General features: G+C 41.1%; 1 protein-coding gene across 17 annotated transcripts in view; it reads right to left on the reverse strand.

Annotated features, from left to right (window-relative positions):
* The window catches only part of TNRC6A (trinucleotide repeat containing adaptor 6A), a 101,352-nt gene that overhangs the window by 21,610 nt on the left and 58,954 nt on the right, over positions 1 to 20,788 (reverse strand). For 8 of the 17 annotated variants that reach the window (XR_011424707.1, XM_023616099.2, XM_023616094.2 and 5 more), the window contains 12 exons: positions 17,349 to 19,931; positions 15,505 to 15,681; positions 14,175 to 14,350; positions 13,001 to 13,033; positions 11,348 to 11,428; positions 10,739 to 10,790; positions 5,045 to 5,187; positions 4,515 to 4,661; positions 4,212 to 4,349; positions 3,625 to 3,753; positions 3,096 to 3,176; positions 2,631 to 2,841 (listed from right to left, as the gene is read on the reverse strand). Coding sequence is in view for 15 of the 17 variants with exons in the window: in XM_023616099.2 (XP_023471867.1) it covers positions 2,631 to 2,841; positions 3,096 to 3,176; positions 3,625 to 3,753; positions 4,212 to 4,349; positions 4,515 to 4,661; positions 5,045 to 5,187; positions 10,739 to 10,790; positions 11,348 to 11,428; positions 13,001 to 13,033; positions 14,175 to 14,350; positions 15,505 to 15,681; positions 17,349 to 19,931 (3,951 nt within the window). In the remaining 2 variants the exon portion in view is untranslated. The remainder of the gene's footprint in view (positions 1 to 2,630; positions 2,842 to 3,095; positions 3,177 to 3,624; positions 3,754 to 4,211; positions 4,350 to 4,514; positions 4,662 to 5,044; positions 5,188 to 10,738; positions 10,791 to 11,347; positions 11,429 to 13,000; positions 13,034 to 14,174; positions 14,351 to 15,504; positions 15,682 to 17,348; positions 19,932 to 20,788) is intronic. The other 9 variants (XR_011424708.1, XM_070232080.1, XM_023616097.2 and 6 more) reach the window with 3 other exon arrangements.

Here is a 20,788-nt window from a genome sequence, read left to right on the forward strand (position 1 = left end):
ATATGTAATTAACATTTTCAATCCTGCCCAATGTCCCTTAATAAATATCACCCTGCAGATGTGGCATAGCCAAATGATTACAGACAAAGGCAAGGCAGGCAGAACAAACATTCTGGGCTCCTGTCCAACGTCATGCAGAAACAAGGTTGGCAGAAAAAGCCAGGACTAGGTTAGCAGAGAGAGCAATACGCAGAAATCTCAAATAGCTATTCTAACACTCAATAAATAATACAACTTTTTCAAACCATAAAACTGGTAATACTATAATTGCATTAACTGTAGAAAAATATTTCTCCATATAATTTTGGTTATTTTTAAATTCCCTGGAAAAATAAGAAAATTTTAAGAAAGCCAGATATTCAAGTTTATCTCTAATAAACTACATCTCTCTAGCTATTTCCTAAGACTACCATGCATGAAGAATCACATATAATCACTTTCAGTTACTATCCTTTGCTTGTAAACAACAATTTTTAACTGGCTGACCAGCCAAAGCATATTGTCATTTAAAAGTAAAAATGTCCTGCTCTAATTATACTTAAACGTGAGACTTCAATATCCCAAGGCACAATTTCCTTGAATTTTGCCCATGGCACACATCAGACTTAGATATTCTCTTTGAAGACGGATGGAAATTTCTATCTTAGATACTACAGTAAAAAAAATTGACCATTAAGCCAATGTTTCTTAAAGTGTGATCCAGGACAACCATCAACATCAGAATCATGTGAGATACTTGTTAAAAATGAGGACTTTTCAGCGGGAACCAGAACTTTAACACACATCCTGGTGGTTCTTATTCTAAAGTTTCAAAACAAATGGTTCTAAATACTTGGGTCTGATGAGAGTCCATGTGATATTAGGTCAGTCAAACTTAAAAACTTTAATAATATGAAATCTCTAATATCATCCCTATTTTTGGAGTGAGCAGTTAAATTTGTTGCTCTCTGGACTCATCAATTAGACCCAAGAGTTGGCAATTTTTTTCTGTAACTATTCAGATAGTAAATATCTTGGGCTCTGTGAGCCATACGGTCTCAGTGTCTCTATGCAACTCTACTGCTATGGCACAAAAGCAGCCACAGAAAATATATTAACAAAAGAGCATGTCTGTGTTCCAATAAAACTTTATTTATAAAGTTAGGCAGCCGGCCAAATCTGGCCAATAGGCTGTAGTTTGCCAATGTATGATTTAGACACCCATACTGGTGTTTGCATGGGTCAAGCAGACTTTCTTAATCAGGAAAAAGTATCTCTTGCTATAAAGCCAGCCCGGATAGGAAACCCCATATTTAAAAATTTATCTCCTCACTGGCCCAATTTATATGTCCAGTATGTAGTCAAACAATGTGAGTCACTTCCCTTCACTGGTGAGACCAAAACCTCTCAATGTACTTGGGTATTCTTTTACCACTATACTCTATACTGCTGTCTTTGGGATCAGCTGGTCACCACCAAAAGGCTTCTATGCTATCTATCCACAGTTGTAACTGATAAAGGAACTGCTTCTGGGAATGTAAAGAGATTGCTAACAATCCCAGGAACTCAAAGTGCAATCTATATCATAGCTGAGAGCCCATGGCAATACCAGGGAGAGCCAAACCATGTATCAGTGCAGCCACAGAGAGAAGCAGGGGCAGGGGCAACAGCAGGCCCCATCCCTGCCTGCAGCCCACAACATGCTAGGTAACTAACCACCTTCAACACAGTTGGGCTAGCAACCAACAAAGCTGGTTTACAAGAAACCATTGTAAAGAAAAAGAGAAAAAGGAAAAGCAAAATGAACAGGGTGTGAACAACCAAGGATCAAAATATAATCAAAGGCACAAGAAGAACAGGGACCTAAGGAAGGAGAAAACACAGAAGCCTGACATTTCTGGAGGGAATAAAAGCCTGGAGACATAATGAAAAAGGGAAAGGGGGAAAGTTATTGCAAATGTGATAAGGGCAATCCTTTCTCTCACTCCCATTGTCTACATTTATACCACTAATCATTTACAAATATTTAGACAAATTAAAATTTCAGGTTCTGAAAACTACAAATGTGAGTATTCACAGTTGTTTCCCCAAAGCAGCACTGCTCAAAATTTCTCTGGTGCACTGTTTCTAGTAATTATTTCAGTCCTCTTCCCTTAATATCCTACAATTAAGATATCCAGTTCTTAAAAAAGAAGTATCTTTATTCTAACCCTCTTTCTTTTTTTCTTTTTCTCCCCAAAGCCCCCCAGTACCTAGCTGTGTATTCTAGTTGTAGGTCCTTTTGGTTCTGTTATGTGGGATGCCACCTCAGCATGGCCTGATAATGGTGCTAGGTCCACGCCCAGGATCTGAACTGGCAAAACCCCAGGCTGCCGAAGCGGAGTGCACGAACTCAACCACTCGGCCACTAACCCGCTTTAAATGAATGCAGAATTTTTGATGGTGTGATTTTCTTGAATGAAGAGAGGCCTTTACTGAACCATGAAGATAGGCTAATTAAACCTAGAAGAGGTATGGCAACTCTCATAGAGGAAACAGCTGAAGTACCAGCATGGCTCTCATGAGGGAATAGACTGTAAAGGTAAGAGAGAAGGATGTAAGCTTGTGATTACCGAGCATTAGCTGAATGTTTTGGCCAAGGAGAAACCCACCTATAGGGAAGTTGCTGAAAGCATTTATTGGTGATGGCCCTTTTTGCAGCTCGGGTGTAGTGTGGGGCATGACGTTTTCGAGGAAAGACTTCATGGCTGGCTGATGGAGTGACTGCTGCTGAGATGGCGGAGTCTGTTGCTTCACCAACAGGTTTGGATCAAGTTGACGGGATTGTTGCATCATTTGCTGCTGCACACTAAGAGGTCGACCCTTCAAACAACAAAATGGGAAGAATTGTGGAGAAAAAGTCTTTACAGACATATTCCTTTTCATTTCTGAATTCACTTCCTTCTCAGCAGGAAGGTAAACAATCACTGAATATCAGTTAACATGACTTCTGGGCAAACAGAAGACGTAATAAACAATGTTTCATTATATTTTAAATAAAAGCATTTCAAATCTCGTTACAATGAAATTGATATATAAGTTGAGTTTAAGCGTAGCAGGGGACGGATCTGATCTACCTGCTGGTCTTGCTGCTGCCGGTTCCCAGAAGGCACGCTTCTCTGACTCTGCGCCGCCCTTTGCTGCTGCGCTAACAATCGCTAGAAGGAAACATTGCAAAAAGGTCTTCAGTATCACATCATCAGAGAGTAGCATGCTTGAGAGTGACTGTGGCAGATGGACCTACAAGAGCATGACTTCACTGACTCAATGTCATGTCCTGACTCATCTAGTATAATCTCTTCCTTGAACTCTCTGGCCTTCGGCCATTCTGTTGAATTCAGCCTTTTGTTCAATCTAAATTTCCACTTCATCAGGGAAATTTTTCCTGATCATCCTACCCCCCTACCACCCTAGACTTGGCTGGGCTTGCACACATAGCACCTTGCCCTTTGAGTTCACTGTCTGTCTTCACTGATGGACTGTAAGCTCCCTAAGGGCCATGACCATGCCTGTTTTGTCTACTGTAACACTTCCTGCACAGAGTCTAGTGTTTAGCACACACTAGACATTCAAATGTATACTGAGTAGGGCTCTTATCCTACTTACCTGTAACTGGGAGATCTGAGAAAGCTGGTTTAGTTGGGATAGCTGGTTCAGCATGGCTACCTGTTGAGGGCCAAAGAGCGGATTCAGGCCACCGTTGTTTGGTGCATACTTCAGCAATGAAACTGGAACCTTAGGATCACAATGGAAGGTTAATAATGTTTATAAAATAACTCAAACTACTAAATGTACTGTGTATTTCAAATTATCAATTAAACTGTGGACTATTATTTTGGGGGGGAATCATGTTCTTTCTTTGCTTTACTAATTTATTGTTCACATATACTTTCATGGGTTAAGTAAAAGGTGACAGAGATGAATCTTAAATCAGCCAATTTACTTTGCTTTTGTCCTCCTCCTCTCAAGATGTTTTATGGTAGATAACGGTAAATTTTAGATTTAAATTATCTTTGACTCATTTTCTCCACCCTACCTACAGCCTTTTGTAATAATAGCTAATTCAGAATTAGCTGCATCTCAAAGATGCCAATGAATATTACGATGATCAACAAGTCTTCTCATCCAAATATAAAATTATTCAAGGTTCTTTTCCAGGTAAACAGAAGAGAATATAGTCGGAGTTTATTTACCTGAGGGGAGAGTAATGGAGGAGGCACTTGAGCACGGAGATTAGGCTGAGATGAACTAAGAGGTTGTGCTGGAGGCTGCTGCATGCCCCGGGGTTGTGCTGCTGTGTTTCCAACACCAAACATACTGGGATTGCCATTCTACAAAAAGCAAACAACAACAGAATAACAGTGGGATCCTTTAGGGACAAACATTTCATTACTACTCTGTAATACTGACTTAAATACAGTAACTACACATAAGAGAGATTTTATTACTTATACAAATCATTCAACAGAGAGCCTAAAATACACACGCAGACTTACCTGTCTAACAGAATTCAAGTTTTGCATACCCAGCCCTGCTATGGAGCCAAGGGCCTGGTTAGGTAGTGCACTATTTGAAGGGGGAAGCTTCATGCTTTGACTGGACATAAACTGCATGTTTTGGGATTCATCTGCTACAATGCCATCCTGATTGGACAGACAGAAAGATGTGCAACACCAGCCAAGCAAACAAGTGGAAGGGAGAAATCATTGCAGGAACAGAAGAGAGGTCACATGACATTCCAGCATCAACAGGAAACAGGCAGAAAACAGAAGAGATCAGATTAGTGTTAATTCTAGAGCACATAAAAAGAACCAAACATATTTCATGGGATTAAGAAGAAAATATACATACAATTCCTATGCTAAATCGAGACATGGGACAATGAACTACGAATTCAGTAATAGGATTTGGCACTGGATTATAACACTTTATATTAAATGTTCTAAAATATTAACGAGAAAATTATGCTACTAAGTGTATTGGTTTATTAGCCACAGGGGTAAAACAAACAAACACAGACACCTACCTTATCAAAATAAGGACTGCGCTCCATGGAAGACTCTTTGGAAATCTGAGGCCGAGAACCAGGACCTTTCCCGACTGTTCGATTGTAATCACCAATATTTAGGCTATGTTTATCTATCTCCATTCGTTTGTCTTGCAATATTCCTAATAAATTCAGGAGACCATGTTACCAAGTAGGAAGATAATTAACCTAGTTGGTTTCAGATAAATTTACAGCAGAAAGCGAAATACTCACTTCCCAAACTGAAATGACTTCTGCCTTGACAAGGACATGTGAAAAATGCACTTGCATTTAATAAATCTTGCGTTCCTCACAAGTAAAGTTGGGTTTAGCAGATACTGTTATTTTATTGAACCAATTAAATTGAAAATAGGCTAGCAGACAAAAGGTAAGACATCTTTGGTCATCTCTAATCCATTTAATTTTACAATAAAAACATGGTTTCCAGTAACAACAAAAACAGCACCACAACAAACTACCACCACTGTCTAATAGATGCTTACCATGTGCCAAGCACTGTTCTAAATGTGTGTTCTAATTTAATGCTTGTAATTCTACTATTATCAATTCCATTTAGCAGCTGGGGAAACTGGAGAGCAGACAGGCTAACATTTTCCCCTCTCTCACGTCTTGCTCTATCCATTACTCTCCTCATTCTGACTTCTCTGCAAAAAATATGACCTCCTTTCATGGAAACGCCCTATCCTGCAGAATCTTCTTTGCTTGAAACAGTCAGCCCCCAAGCTGCCATCCTACTTCAACAAATCTTTCAAAAGAGGACAATGCTCTCTGTTCCCATATCTTTACCATATGCCCACCTGGCTTTTCTCCTCTCTCCACACCTGAGCCCACTTCTTTCTCTTTCTTCAATGTTGGGATATACGAAGACTTACTCAGTACACTCAAGGTGTCTGTCTTTTGACTCTCTCTCTAAAAACTTATTTCCCTTAGACTTATTCGCTACCAAGGTATCAAGAGTCATTGCCATTGAAGTGACTCAAATACAAACGTCTAGTTTACTTTCACTTCTGAGCAAAGTCCCACATCTTTAATTGCCTGCAAAGCATAGCCACTTGAGTGCCCCACTGTCACTTCTAACAGGTGAAACCAAGCACAGGGTCTTTCCCTCTAGATCTTCCTTCATGGGACTTGAAAGTGGCATCTTTATTCTCGCAGTCACAAATCCCTGAAACCTTGGTTTTCAATTTGAAAAAATACCTTTTTTCCCCAGCTCCTTGTTCCTCATTCTCCACATTTTCTCAAATATCTTTGCAATTTCTGTCATTGTTTGAGATGTCTGCTGCTGCTGCCACCACCATAACACTCACATTCACTACCCCCATACCAGGCAAATAGAAAGGAAAAATTTTTAAGGAAAGGATTCTTAAAAGAGGTACCATTTTAAAATGCTGTTGGTTTCTTGAAGTACTTTTGCAGCTATGGGTCAGATATCTGGATAATCCACCTTTTAGTACTTGTAAGAGCTCTCTTTTGAATGTCAATAATCCTTTGCAACTTCTCTTCTGTTCTTTCTCCCTGTTAATGGCACCATTATTCACTGATGCACCCAATCCCGCTATCTTGAACTCTTTTCCTCACTCTCCACATCTAATCCTATAACCAAATCCAGCCAACTCTTCTTCCTAAGTCTCTCTCCAAGCCGTTTTTTCTTGATAATCCACATTATTTATGCCTCTCCAAAAAATATCTTTTAAAAGAGTAGCATGTTACATCTTCTCCACAAACCATTCCTCCAAAACTGCAACCCTTTATAAATGGTCTGAGTGCCAAATGCTGCAGCCTCTCTTAGCCTATCGATCCTCTAAGAAGGTCCTGGCCTAAAGTTACCAATGACTCATCCTAACACCCAGTGTCAAATCCACTCCCTGACAACCATGCTCCTTGCTTCAAATCTCTTTTCTTACTTGGCTTCTGAAAAATTATTCTACTCTAACTTGTCCCACTTCTCCTCAAGATCTTTCCTTAAATGTCATTGTTCCCCCGGGATTTTGTCTTTGGTCCTTTACGACTCTGTGGTCAATGTATTTTTGAGCCTTTACTACCTTCAGTGTCTAATTAGTTACACTTATATCCAATCCTCTCTCTTCTGAGCTCCACACCCAGATTTTCTACTGCTTACTGGACATCACTACATGGTTGTCACAGCAACTTTAAATTCAATATCTTGTCTATCAAACCTGTTACTCCTATTCTATTTCCCATCTCAAATAATGGCCAGTTACTGATTTATTCTCTCTCACATCCAAATTCACCCTTTTTGACTGCTCTGTGAAAACATCTGGGCTATACATTTTTTTCCTTGCCCCGCTGGCACTAGGCTTTGTCAGTAGAGGGTGCTGGAGAGACACTGAAGGAGGACATTGCTTCCTGGTCTAATATGCACACGTGGCTTTGGCAGTGCTCAGTTTCTCCAGTGCCCTACCCTCGAAGTACAGGGTGGTCAGCAACACTCAGTAGCCAGCTTCTCCCAGCATTCCCACATACCTCCAAACAGATTTGTAGCAGAGTGTCTGGTGGTATCTTTCTCTATGAACAGCTTTTCCCAGCACCCTACAGGGTAGATTTCCAGCAAGTTCCACAAGCACAGTATCACAGCAACTTCTCTGCCATTCAGTGAGCCATGGAGGAGGCAGAGCCTTGTCCTCACAGGAATAGACACATATTCTGGATACAGATTTGTTTTTCCTGCCTGTAAAGCTTCTGCCATCCATGGTCTCACAGAAGCTTTATCCACTGTCATGGCACTCCTCACAGCATTCGTCTGAAGAAGGAACTCAATTGATAGCAAAGGAAGTATAGGAATGGGCTCATGCCCATGGGATTAATTGGTTTTACCACATACACCATCACCCAAAAGCAGCCAGCCAAACTGATAGGTAGAACTGGTTACTGAAGACTCAGTTACTCAGTTACAAATTAAGTTGGGAGACAACATCCAAAAAGGATGAGCTTCTGTCTTACAGGACACAGTAAGTATCTCCCACATTACCAGAATACAGAGGTCTGGGGATCAAAAGGTGAAAGTAGGAGTAGCTTCTCTCACTATTACACCTAATAAGCCACTTGGAGAATTCTTGCTTCCTGTTCCTGCAACTCTGCACGTTTAGAGATCTTAGTCCTCAAAAGAGAAAATGCTTCCACCAGGAGACACAATAGCTCTGATGAATTAGAAGATGAAAACTGCCAGGTGGACATTTTCCACTTCTTATGCCACTCAACCAACAGGCAAAAACAGGGCTCGTCCACTAGCTGGAGAGACTGGTTCTGATTACCAAGGGGTAATTGGTTTCCCGATACAAAATGAAGGCAGTGAGGACTTTGGAAACCAGAGGATTCTCTGGGGACCTCAGAGTAGGTCCATGCCCAGTAGTAAAGGCTAATAAAAAACTACAGCAACCAAAAAAGGCAGGGTGACTGAGGGCTCAAACCCTTCAAGAATGAAAGTTTGGGTCACTCTCCCAGCAAAAGAACCCAGAGGAGCTTAGGTGCTGGCTGAGAGTGGGGCACATATGTATGGGTAGTGAAAGAAGGAAGCCACAGATACCAACGATAGCTTGTGACTAATTACAGAAATGAGGCCAGTGGTAATTTTGCAAGTTTTCTTTTGCTTGTTACACGTATGTGTTTATTTGTACAAACCAACCACTTTCTTCTTTCTCATTTTTATTTTATTCACAAGCTGTTGAAAGTTAACTTTACAATTTAGTCTATAAGTAATAAAACTGTAACTGGATTTTAGGGGAAATAATATAGCAGTGATAAATACGATGACTCAGGACAGCGCACCTCCTCATTCTGGTGAGAGGGCAAAAGCTTCCCCACTTGTAAGGAAGAAAGCTGTATCTTGTCAAACAGAAAGATAAAAGAGTTGTTTTGCCATTGAAGTGGAATTGAAATGTGTGTAGAAGGGTACATATGGAAGCTGAGTAGTCAAAGGGGCAGGGTGAACCGCACCAATTACTGACTTACTATCTCTCAGCTCCAAATCCACCCTTGACTGCTCTGTAAAAAAACGGATCTGGACCTTTCACATATTCTTTTCCTTTGCCAGCTGACTGAAGCTTTGTCAGCAGAGGGTGCAGGAGAGACACTATGAGAAGGCTGCGATTCCTGGTTCCAGTGTGCTCTCTCCTGCAGCAGAGGCAGCTTTTCCAGCAGCAGGCTCCTGCAGTGCTCACCTCACCCTGGTGATCAGCCCCTCTGACAGTTTTGTAGCAGAGTGCCTCCAGTGAGGCGCCTCCCCTAGAAGGTGGATTTCCTGCAATTCCATGGGGTGGCACCCCAGTGACTTCTCTGCTTCGCAGCGAGCAGAGGCCATGCCCAAGAGGCTGGATCTCAGCCCTGGAGTCACACTGGGTGGGACAGGGGGACTCTTCCTCCGGCATGAGTCTCAGTCCTGAGATTAGTGTCTTCTCCCTATACTTGTATTCATATATTCTTTAGAGTTTTCTTTAGCTCTTACTAGCCAATCCCTCACTACTCTAATAATTCTTTATATTTATATTAAACTTCCCTTGTTCAAATTACTGTGTAACAGTTTCTCTCTCCTGCCTGGACTCAGACTAATAGAATAATACCACCACCTACTAAAGTGTCCAGGCAAGAAAGCTGGAATCATCTTTATCACACCCACCCCCTTATCTTCCATAACAAACTAGTTCAAACTGGTTATCAACTTTCGTTGATTCTAAATTTCTGTATCGGCTCTGAATTAGATTCTTCCCACCTACTGTCTTAGTTTAGAGCTTTGAAAATTCTTATGGGCTACTGCAACAAATCTCTAACTGGTTTTGCTGTTTAGTAACTTTTTGTCTGTCCTCTGCTGCCAATGTTTCTGTCCTAAAATATCTTCAATCTATAGCCATAATTTTTCTAAAACATAAATCCAAATCATGACATTCTCCTGCTTAAAATCCTTTAATCTCATACTTTCACAATGAAGTTCAAAACCCCAGCTCCTCAACGATTTAGCACCTACCTAGTTTTGTTGTTTTTGTTTTTTGGGTGTTTTTTGCTTTATCTCCCCAAACCCCCCTAGTACATAGTTGCACCTCCTAGTTGTGGGTCCTCCTAGTTGTGGCATGTGGGATGCCACCTCAGCATGGCCTGATGAGCAGTGCCATGTCCGTGCCCAGGATCCGAACCAGCAAAACCCCAGGCTGCTGAAGCGGAGCGCACAAACTCAACCACTAGGCCACAGGGCCGGCCCCAGCACCTACCTAGTTTTCTAACATCTTTGCCTAGGTGAAGTTTTTACCATCACCGCAACCAATTTATATTTCTTCTTCCATTACATGGGACTACTTGACATTTCTCCAATATGGTTTAAGATGGTTCTGTCGTATATCAGGGCCTTTTGTATATACTGGTTCCCTAAATTAAGAAGACTGTAATACCAAGCCCGGATAACACATTCTTGTTAGGACTAGATTTGAGGTAATCACAGACTAATATCACCACTGCCTTAGATTTGCACAGTGATTTGCATTGCAAGGGCATATCAACCCAGATAATTGCCACATTCTAGTATATGCTGGAGAGCACAGGAATACTGCAACAGGAACCCACGGCTCCCCTCTCCTGGACATGTCAGTGCTCCTTTAGTAGGATCATGTCACAGATATGTTTGGCCTTCAATGACGAATATGAACTCAAACCGATTTAATTTCTTACCTCCAGAAAGGTCCATCTTATTGCTCTGTACATTTTCTTCTGGTGAGTCTCTCTGAGGTAAGAAAAAGCAGCATGTTAGCAGACCTTAATTAATAAAAATAAATTAAAAATGAAGAATTTTACTTTATTTCATTTGTGAAATTAAGGTGGATCATGAAACTTGATTTTTCACTGCCTTATATAATAAAAAAACTATATGAGATAAATGGTTTTTGTTGTTGTTTTTTGCTTTTTTGTTTTGCTGAGAAACACTGGCCCTGAGCTAACATCTGTGCCCATCTTCCTCTACTTTATATATGGGATGCCACCACAGAAAGGCTTGATGAGCAGTGTGCAGGTCCGTGCCCAAGATCCAAACCTGTGAACCCTAGTCCGCTGAAGAGCACGAGAACTTAACTGCTACACCACTGGGCTGGCCCCATGATCAATGTTTTTAGCTAAAACTATAAAAATATAAAAGGCTTCACAGCCAATTTTACTCTAACCTCAGCATATTCATAAGAACTCAAAGATAAAGAATAATTTGTTAAGAAAACAAAAAATTGAAATTAGGATAAATTTACAGACCACCATTAAAAGGAGAAGGGGCTGCTAGGAAAACGCACTTACCGAAAAACTGATATTTGAAAACTGTTTAACAAACGGATTTATCCATGCTTCTTCTTGTTTGTTTCCACCTTTCATCATTCCCTTTGTAAAATAAAAGAGCAGAAAGATGCCATGGCCATCTCTATTTATCTGGGCATAGTGATGGATTAATAAAACTTCAAGACAATTCCCAACTCTCATTTTTAGCCAATAATTTCCCCTCCAACCAATTCTTATCAGAGTTGCTAACAATTAAAAATCAACTTATTTGATTTTCAACTTCCTTTGCTCCAGTCCTCTGGTATAGCTGTAATGTACAGAGAAATCTCTAAAGGCAAGCAGTCAGAAGGAAAAGATAGACGCAAAGGGCCTCAATGACCCACAAAAAGAAAAAAGGTCCTCTGAATAATAGAAAACTGTTCATCAGACAGTTTCCAATTTACAAAGGGACTGTGTTCTAAAAGATTGATTATAATTTGGATTTACAGAATTCTCACACCAAACCAAAGTAAAAATAGTTATTAGGTTCTCAGGCTAGTCCAAAGAAACCAATTTAACCCAAAATTTAATTACACTATGTGAAAAACACGTATGTTTCCATATGAAAAAGTATCTTAAAATTTTAATCTGTGTTGCCAAGAACACAATATCCCCAGCAGCAGCTGAAGCTGGGATTCCGCCAACTTGGTGTTGGCTTTCTGTGGCTGGCTGGGGTATGGGCAGTACAGAAACTACTTTGAGACCTAAGTGGAGCGAATGACTGGTCCATGATTGGCGGTCTGGGAGATGGGAAGGCTGGAAGCCACAGAGACCAAGGTTTCCCACTAATGTAAAGATCACAGGACCATTCTCATTCTGCTGCCTTCATTTCCCTTTCCCATTGCTACTAACTGTTCCTTCTGACTGTGGAAGAGAACACAGCTTCATAATTCCCCCTCTAAATGCAGGTCTCTGAAGCAAGCACCTAACCCTTTCCAAGGTATCTGAAGTCGTCTTTGATTCCTTTTCCTCTTTCATCCCCATCCCCAAGCCTAACTGGCTGCCAAGGCCTTCTATCTCTTCCTTTCCAAAATGTCTCTCAAATCAGTCCCTTTCACTATATATCCATTCTTGCTTCCCACTTCAGGCCCTCCCTTCCAGTCTGAAGGAATGCAGAAACTTCCTAACTGAGATCTCTAACTCTGGTCTCTCCTCTGTTCCAGTTTATGTTTCATACTACCTTTGGTTAGCTTTCTTTGAAGAATCAATTTAAAAAACAAAACTGATGTTGCCTTCTATTCAATTTCACTGGCTCCATATTTTACACAGAATAAAGCTCAAATTCTTTGGCATGGTACTGAAAACACTTTACAATCTGCTCTTAATCTGACTACAGAGCCAGATCTCGTCACCTCTGTCCACAAATTCTATATCTTAGCTATGTCAGTTACTATTTTCCTTAACACATCCCACCCCCAGGCATCTTTCACATTCAAGCTGATACTCCTTAGAGCTCTCCTAATGCCCCAAACGACTAGACTCTGAAGATGTAACTTATATCTTAGTGTTTTTTTGAACCCCCAGCACCAAGCACAGTACCTGGCACACAGCAGAAGCTAAATAAATGTTTGCAGTTGCTTTCTAAAAGATTTTTACTAGTAGAAACAAAGGAGAAAGAGTAAAAAGGCTACACACCCTTTCCCTCCTCCTTTTTTTGCCACTCAGACCCTGTAAGGAAAGACAAAGTCACAAAACAGCATGGTCCAGTGGGAAGAACACAGGGTTTGGAATTGGAAGGCCTAAACTTAAGTCCTTACTCTGTCACTTACTAGTTATGCAACTTTGGGCAAGTCACCACCTTTTCCAGTCTCAAATTCCTCATCAGTATTCTACCTCAGAGGATTATGAGGATCAAATGGTTCATGTAAAATATGGGAAAGCACTTCATAAGCTACATGGCGAGGCAATAGGCAAATGAAAAAATTTAAAAATGAAAATGGCAGGTCCCAGACTTAGAATCCCAGGAGTAAAAGGGAGGGACCCCAGCAGTCAGCTAATTGAACTAAGGTCCCCAAAAAGTAATCGTTCCCAAATAGGGTGGGGAGGGTGTATTAGCATCACCTGGGGGACTAGGCACTGATTTTGAAAATGGTCCTCAGGAGACTCAGACACCAGCATCCAACACCACCTCTGAAGAACCAGTGCTCTAAATCAGTGGTTCTCAAACCTGGCTCTGCACCAGAAACATTTGGGAAGCTTGTTTAAGACAATAAATGCGGTCCAATTTCCAAACTACAGTAGGTCTGGGGTACGGGAAGCTATACTTTTAACAATGCCATATGATTCTGATGTAGAGCCAGGTTTGGAAATATTTGCCCACATATAAAAGCAAAACTAATTTGGCTCATTCCTAGGGATTTTTGTCACAGGACCTTTTGGGATGGGGAAGGGACAAGGATGAGGGATGAATAAGGAAGACAGTGACTGGGTGAACGGGAGGTTGGGGACTCGAGGTAAGAGATGGAATGGGAGATGAATTGGCAGTGGGATGGAAAGAGTCCAACATGGAGATTTGCCCTTCTCTTCATCCTCACCACTGCAGGCACCACTCTGGGGTGAGGGGTTGTCCCAGGTAGCACTGGTGGAGGGGGAGGAGGAGAGAAATCCCAAGCTGTAGCAGTGGGGAGAAAGGAAGTTCCTGTGGTCTTATGTTTTTCTAGGTGGCTGCCCACACAAGAGGCTATACCTAAGTTGGGGACTCCCTGGACTGTACTGATTGTGATAAATGGGCAGGCAGAACGTTAATTTTCTGTGGGTAAACTACCTTTGGAATTTAAAGTTTCAAGGGCTTTGCCCTTGAAATGTTTACCTTCGATGACATTTTCTTTGTATATGGTGGCCAATTTAAAGATGAGTTAAGCTCTTGAGATGAATTACTATTCCACATTCCAATTTCTACATCCTCTTCCTCTTCCCAGCCAGTGGGGCGATTTCCAGGCAATGGCATATCATCACCACACCAGCCATCTTGCATAGATTTTGGCCCTGATTGTGGATTTGTGATACAAAGAAAAACATACTTCAATAAAACCATTCTTTCTGGAGGATGAGCACACATCAAGGTGACATAGGTGGGGAGAAAGCACCTAAAAAATTTTTATTTCTTTTCCCAAATTTGCAGGGCAGGAATGTACGCCATATACTGAGTTAAAGGCTCCATTAAACAAGAATTTATTTATTTTATTTTTTATTTTTTTTTAAGATTTTTAATTTTTTTTCCTTTTTCTCCCCAAAGCCCCCCGGTACATAGTTGTATATTTTTCGTTGTGGGTCCTTCTAGTCGTGGCATGTGGGACGCTGCCTCAGCGTGGTCTGACGAGCAGTGCCATGTCCGCGCCCAGGATTCGAACCGACGAAACACTGGGCTGCCTGCAGCGGAGCGCGCGAACTTAACCACTTGGCCACGGGGCCAGCCCCAAACAAGAATTTATTTTTATTAAAAATCTGAATAAAACATCTATGCCTCTACAAATAAGAGCACTGGACAATGGTGGCATTCTTGTCTGTACTCACTGAATCTGCATGGTGAAGCAGAGGACAAAGAAGATGGATGACATTTAAAAGAATTCATTTTGATACATATTTTCAAGGAGAGTGGCCAAAAATTATTGCATACCATAAGCAGAAAGTATTTTATCTCTACACTTGGTCTTTGTAGATGGGATACTCTATAGGAATTCCAATCTATGGGATAGTGATAATGTTCATCTGAATATCAGGGGTCCTTCCTGAACTTTGCTCATTTTCTATACAACATTCTGGGAATCATCTGGAACCTTAGAAAGACAGTTTGGATATGTGTCCCCATGACTATTATATTCATTCTCTCATGTTGGACAGAATGAAAGTTGCTTGACTATTTCCAGATAATCTAATTTGGCAAAATATAATTTAGACTTGGTGAAGTATATGCAAATCATTAATACTTACAGTTCTAAGAAAAATGAGGACAGGAAAATTCAGAAAGATAAAAGAGCAAACCATGTATGTTCTAAATCGAAAGAGCCAAACAGTAAATATCATCTAGTACGATGATACATGGATACACTATCAATGATATAAAGATTATTCAATTACTTATAGTCAATGGGAGATCACCACTGCTACAAAATAGCTACCAGAGATTATCAATAACTTACCAGATTTGCTTAATGCTTGTGGACCAACAGAGCTGGAGCCCCATGTGGATGTGCTGGATGCTGCAGCAATGGGTTCCCCCCAGCTGGGACCACTGTCTATGGGTTTACCCCATGCTGAAGTACCATTATCCACAGTTGTGGCTGGAGTAGAAGGCTCCCCCCAGGGCTCACCCCAGCCTTTAGGAAAGTGTGGGAAAAGAAGTCATCAGCACACGGAAGGGAGGTAAGTGGAATAAGACTCAATAGGGAACAAAAGATGAGGAACTTCACATTTATGTATTAAATAATGACGCTGTGATGGGCCAAAAAGATGACATCTGTTTTATGTAAAGAAGACAAACCATTTCTCATTATTTAACTATTTAACTATACGGTGTGAATATTTTTTTCACCTCTTCTTTCTTTTCTTCCTTTGTTAGTAACCCTTGGGGATTTCTACTTCTTCCTTTGTTGTTGTTGCTTTTTTTTAAAGATTGGCACCTGAGCTTACGACTGTCGCCAATCTTTTTTTTTTTTTCTTCTTCTTCTCCCTCAAAGCCCCCCAATACACAGTTGTATATTCTAGTTGTGAGTGTCTCTGGTTGTGTTATGTGGGACACTGCCTCAGCATGGCTTGATAAGCAGTGCCATGTCTGCACCCAGGATCTGAAGCAGCAAAACCCTGGGCAGTTGAAGTGGAGTGTGCAAACTTAAGCACTTGGCCACGCCCCCCCCCCCCCCCCCCTTCATAACTGCCCTCTGGGTGTAGAGCAGATTCTTTTGGATAACCTTAATTATGGTAAAGTCATCTTCCTTTGAAGATGAATTTAATTCCTAAAAAAACCAAGTCATTCTGAGCCAAACCTAGTGATTTAAAGCAGGTGATCAAGCTGGGTAATAGTGTATGTATAAAATTTTTATCAGAAGTGCAACCTTTTAATATCACTGTTCTGGAAAAACAATGAATTACAAGACTAAGAATAGTTAGGCATCCTATTTTTATACATGCTGGGCAAAATCTCTTAAAAATTTTGAAGTATTAGATTGTCCAAAGCAAAGGAAATCAAAGCCAGAAACATTGTTTAAAAGAACCAAAACAGCCTTCCCCTTAGATATATACCTGTTTCTTCTAAGAATTAAACCTAAATTAATACAACAAACTATACTCGGGAAGAAAACTAGGTGCTAAAAGGTTAGTTCATGAAAACACTCCTATCTCTATGTCCAGTGGGGTTACTGGTCAATAGAACCCCCATTAACAAAGACAATGCATTCCAATGACACTTAATGAAAATGTCATTGTCAAGATAATTTGCAGAGATAGGAATTAGTTCCTTGTTATAAGAGGAAAGTGGAACATATTAGAAAGATATTGTCAAATGTTTTAAGCACATACATGCTGTATCTAAAAGATTTGGATTTCATGCCTTAAATCCCTTCTAAGGCCAAACATAGTACCTACTATTTAGAGAGTATTATACTTACATACTTCTTTTATCTATGGGGGGTATTTTAGTCACAATAATAAAACCAAAAAGTAATGGCTGGACTCAGAAGAACTGAGAAGAGTGTACAGCATTCCCACTTGACACCACTTTTCCAACTCTGCTTTCTGTAGCATTCCTAATAGAGAATGGAGCATGTAGGATTCACAACCAACATTGCCAAAGGCAGAGCTCTGTTCCCTGATGGTAAACACCTTCACTATAATTTTCTTCCCTATAAGCTTCTCCTGATTAGAACAAAAAAGGCCTTTGTGCACATATCCAAACCCCTCGTTAAACAGTAACAGTAAACTGAAAGAAGGCTTATAATACTGTGAAGTATTTTGTAACACCATCAGACTCCATAAAATAAAAACTTACCAGTGCCACTGCTTGCCTCTTTGTTTGAGACGGCACTTGCAGATGGCAGCAACTGAAGTACCTGTGCTTGCTGGTCTGAACGGCTGCTGCCATTTGGGACATTTTTGTTCCACATGTTCACATTTTTGTAGTTGTATTTGCTTGGATCTCCCCAAGCTGAAGTTCCATCATCAATCTCCATTTTGCGACGTATGGATTCTGGGGATGGCTCCTCCCAGCCTGTGGGTTCTTCTTCTTTTGCTGGGGCTGGTATAGGTCCTCCAAGCCAGCCTGTACCAGGAGGTTTGCCTGTAGCTGGTGGGATTCCCCAAGATCCGACAATGTCCTGTTGCTTATTCCAGTCTGGAGAACTGACTGGCTTTGACGAATCTCCCCAACCTAGAGACTGATTAGACTTTGGAGCATCTCCCCATCCCTGGGAAGGATTAGGTTTAGAAGATTCATCCCATCCTGATGAATTATTTGGATTTATGTTATTTCCCCAAGTGAAAGAACTAGTTTTACCAAGTTCGTTCCAACCAGAAACGGACCTGTCACTGTCACTACCTCCTGAGCTAGATTTCTTATTAGCTTCACCCCAATGGTTACTCCTTGAAGTTTCTCCCCAGTTATCACTGGCAGAAACGGACCACCCTTGGTTTGATTTTTGTCCATCACCCCATCCCTGTTTGTTCTTTTGCGAATCATTCCATGCAGACTTCTCTTCTTTGCAATTCCCCCACTGATTGCTCTTGACCATTCCTGTAGCAGCAGAATCATCTTCCCATCCCCCCTGGCAGTTTGAGCCTTTGGAATCTCCCCACCTCAGAGTAGGTTTGGGATCTCCCCACCCCGACACAGATGAGGTATCAGTACTATTAGGGCTAGTCTTATCTATACACGCCCCTGAGTTAAAAGTCTGTGTTGCAGAGCTTCCCCAGGCCTCTGTCCCATTATCAGTCTTTCTTTCCCCTCTAGGTGATGTTTCAGTATCCCAGGCAGTATTCTGCTTAATAGGAGTCTGTCCCCAACCAGAGTTGGATAGGACACGTGGATCTAAGTCAGTTCTGTTAACAATGCTTTGGAGTAATGTGTGCTGATCAATTTTTCTTCTATCCCTACTCTGATTTTCCCCAGTTACTTTTTCCTCGAGGCGTCCAGTGCTTTCCGTACTACCTTCACTCTCCACTGTACCTCCTGTTTTGGCCCACACGCTGTTTTGCTCATTTGTCTGAGATGTGGCAGAACCCTGATCCTCTTCCTCAGTAGATTTCCATCCATTTGTAAACTTCTTACCATTGCCATTTGCACTGTCATTGGAATGCTGATTGCTAGGCAGTTTGTTCCACTCCACGCTAGGTATATTAGTGCCAGTGTTTTGTGCAGGAGCTCCCCATCCTCTTCGGCTTCCTCCAGAATTGGCACCATTTCCACTTCCCCATGATGCACTCTGAGAATTTGCTGCCCCAGACTCCCACACACCTCCTCCTTTATTTGTGTTAACTTGAAAGTTAGTGCCCATAGGCCCATTTACGCCAGGCTGCATTAGAGTTGCATTCACAGTGTCACCATTAGCTTGGCCATTAGGGCTTGCACATTTGTCTCCAGAGAAATTAGAACCATAGGCACCCCATGTAGTACCGTAAGAGCCTCCACTTTTTGACTCTCCATTGCTAAGGTGAGAAAGGGAAGTGCCATTTATAACTGATGGAGCCTGTATCTGAGGATGATTCATTGTGCTCACACGCCAGGCCCCTGTATTACTAGGCAGTTCATTATTCTGTACTGAACCGGAGTTTGGTAAACTAGAGGTCATAAAGTTAGTAGTGTTATTTGGTCCAGTCATTTCAGTGGTAATATTTTGAGGTTGACCACTGAATGAAACCTTCTGTGTACCACTTACTTCAGATTCACAAGTTTCCTGAAGGCTTCCCCAGGTACCATGGGTAGAAGAACTACCCACTTTAGAGTTAATACTCTGATTGTTAGGCATCTGGCCTATGGTACTGCACTGAATATTGATGCCAGAACTACCACTCCCTACAGGCCCTTTGAGGGCAAGTCCGTTGTTCTCTAATACTGGCCAGGCACCATGGTTGCTAGCTGAATTCAAAGTGCTTGGATTTAACCCTCCATTTGATGAAGAACTTACAGTGCCCCAAGCATTCATTCTATTGTTGCTACTTTCTGATTTGCTTTCAGGAGCATCCACAGAGACCTGACATGTGCTTATTATGGCTCCATGGGAAAAACCCCATGGCCCAGTACTACTTCCATGGCCCACATTATTGCTGCTGCTACCAACCACAAATTTGTTTTGGGAACCAAGTCCAGTGCTATTCCGAAGGCCATCTTTTTCACCACCTGTGCTCCCTGAAGCCATGATAGTGATGTTTCTCTCTGATTCAGAACTGGAGACAGAATCAGCATCCATACATTCTGAAGCCAACTCTGGATCACTGCCAGGGACTGAAGGCCATGCTTCTTTTTCAGGGGAGTCGTTCACAACAGCATTCTTACAGTTTGTGCTAGAGTCACTTGTAGAAGACACAGGTCCCTGCTGCGAATTTTCATAATGGGATGCTGAAGTATTGTGGTTTATATCTAGAATAAAGAGAAGTACAAAGACTTATTAAACGTTTGAAAAAACAACTATTATAAATGTACATGGCTCCTAACATTAACAAGATGTAATATTTGGCAGCATGGTCACAAGGGCATTGGTTATATCCTAGCCACGAACTTTCCACATCCAGTAATTAATTCCATACAGGCAGGGAATTCTGCTGCTTTGTTCACTGATGTTATCCTAAGAGCCTAGAGCAGTACCTGGAACATAAGAGCCCCTCAATAATTATTTGCTGAATGAATGAACTGCTAACTTACCAGCAAGAAAAAGAATTATGGGGTCAGGAAGGACTGGGTGGTAGTAACGTATTACGATAATGGAACAACACAGGCTTAGAGGCCTGACACAGGAAAGAAGGGGCTGGGATGTAGATGGATAAGAACAAGTGAACAGCCCAAACTTGATGAAATGTATTAGAAATATATTAAGAATCCTTTTCTTTCTTAGAGAAGAATCTTCCCTTTCTTAGAATAGCTTTTTCACACAACTGTTTTGGGTATTGTAACAAGTTTATAAAAATTACAAAGCCCTTTCCATTTTATTTCTATTTCATTAGTGTCCATATTCAACCTGAAATATTTTTTTTAGTTCTACTCTCCTTCAAAAAAATTTCTTAATTTACCTTCACAGCCACGTTATTAGAAGAACACAGAAAAATGATTAATTGATATAGTGAAGATCACAGCATTATTGAGGACCATTAATGATCAGTCATATAGTCCTATCATCTTAGATTTACTGCCACTATGTATAATCATTCAGTTACTTTACTGTTGGTAGGGCAGGCAGTTCTAGTGCTTCTGATACTTCCCCAGGTTCATTACTCTCATTC

The sequence above is a fragment of the Equus caballus genome, chromosome 13, assembly GCF_041296265.1.
Source record: "Equus caballus isolate H_3958 breed thoroughbred chromosome 13, TB-T2T, whole genome shotgun sequence".
Taxonomy (NCBI): Eukaryota; Metazoa; Chordata; class Mammalia; order Perissodactyla; family Equidae; genus Equus; species Equus caballus.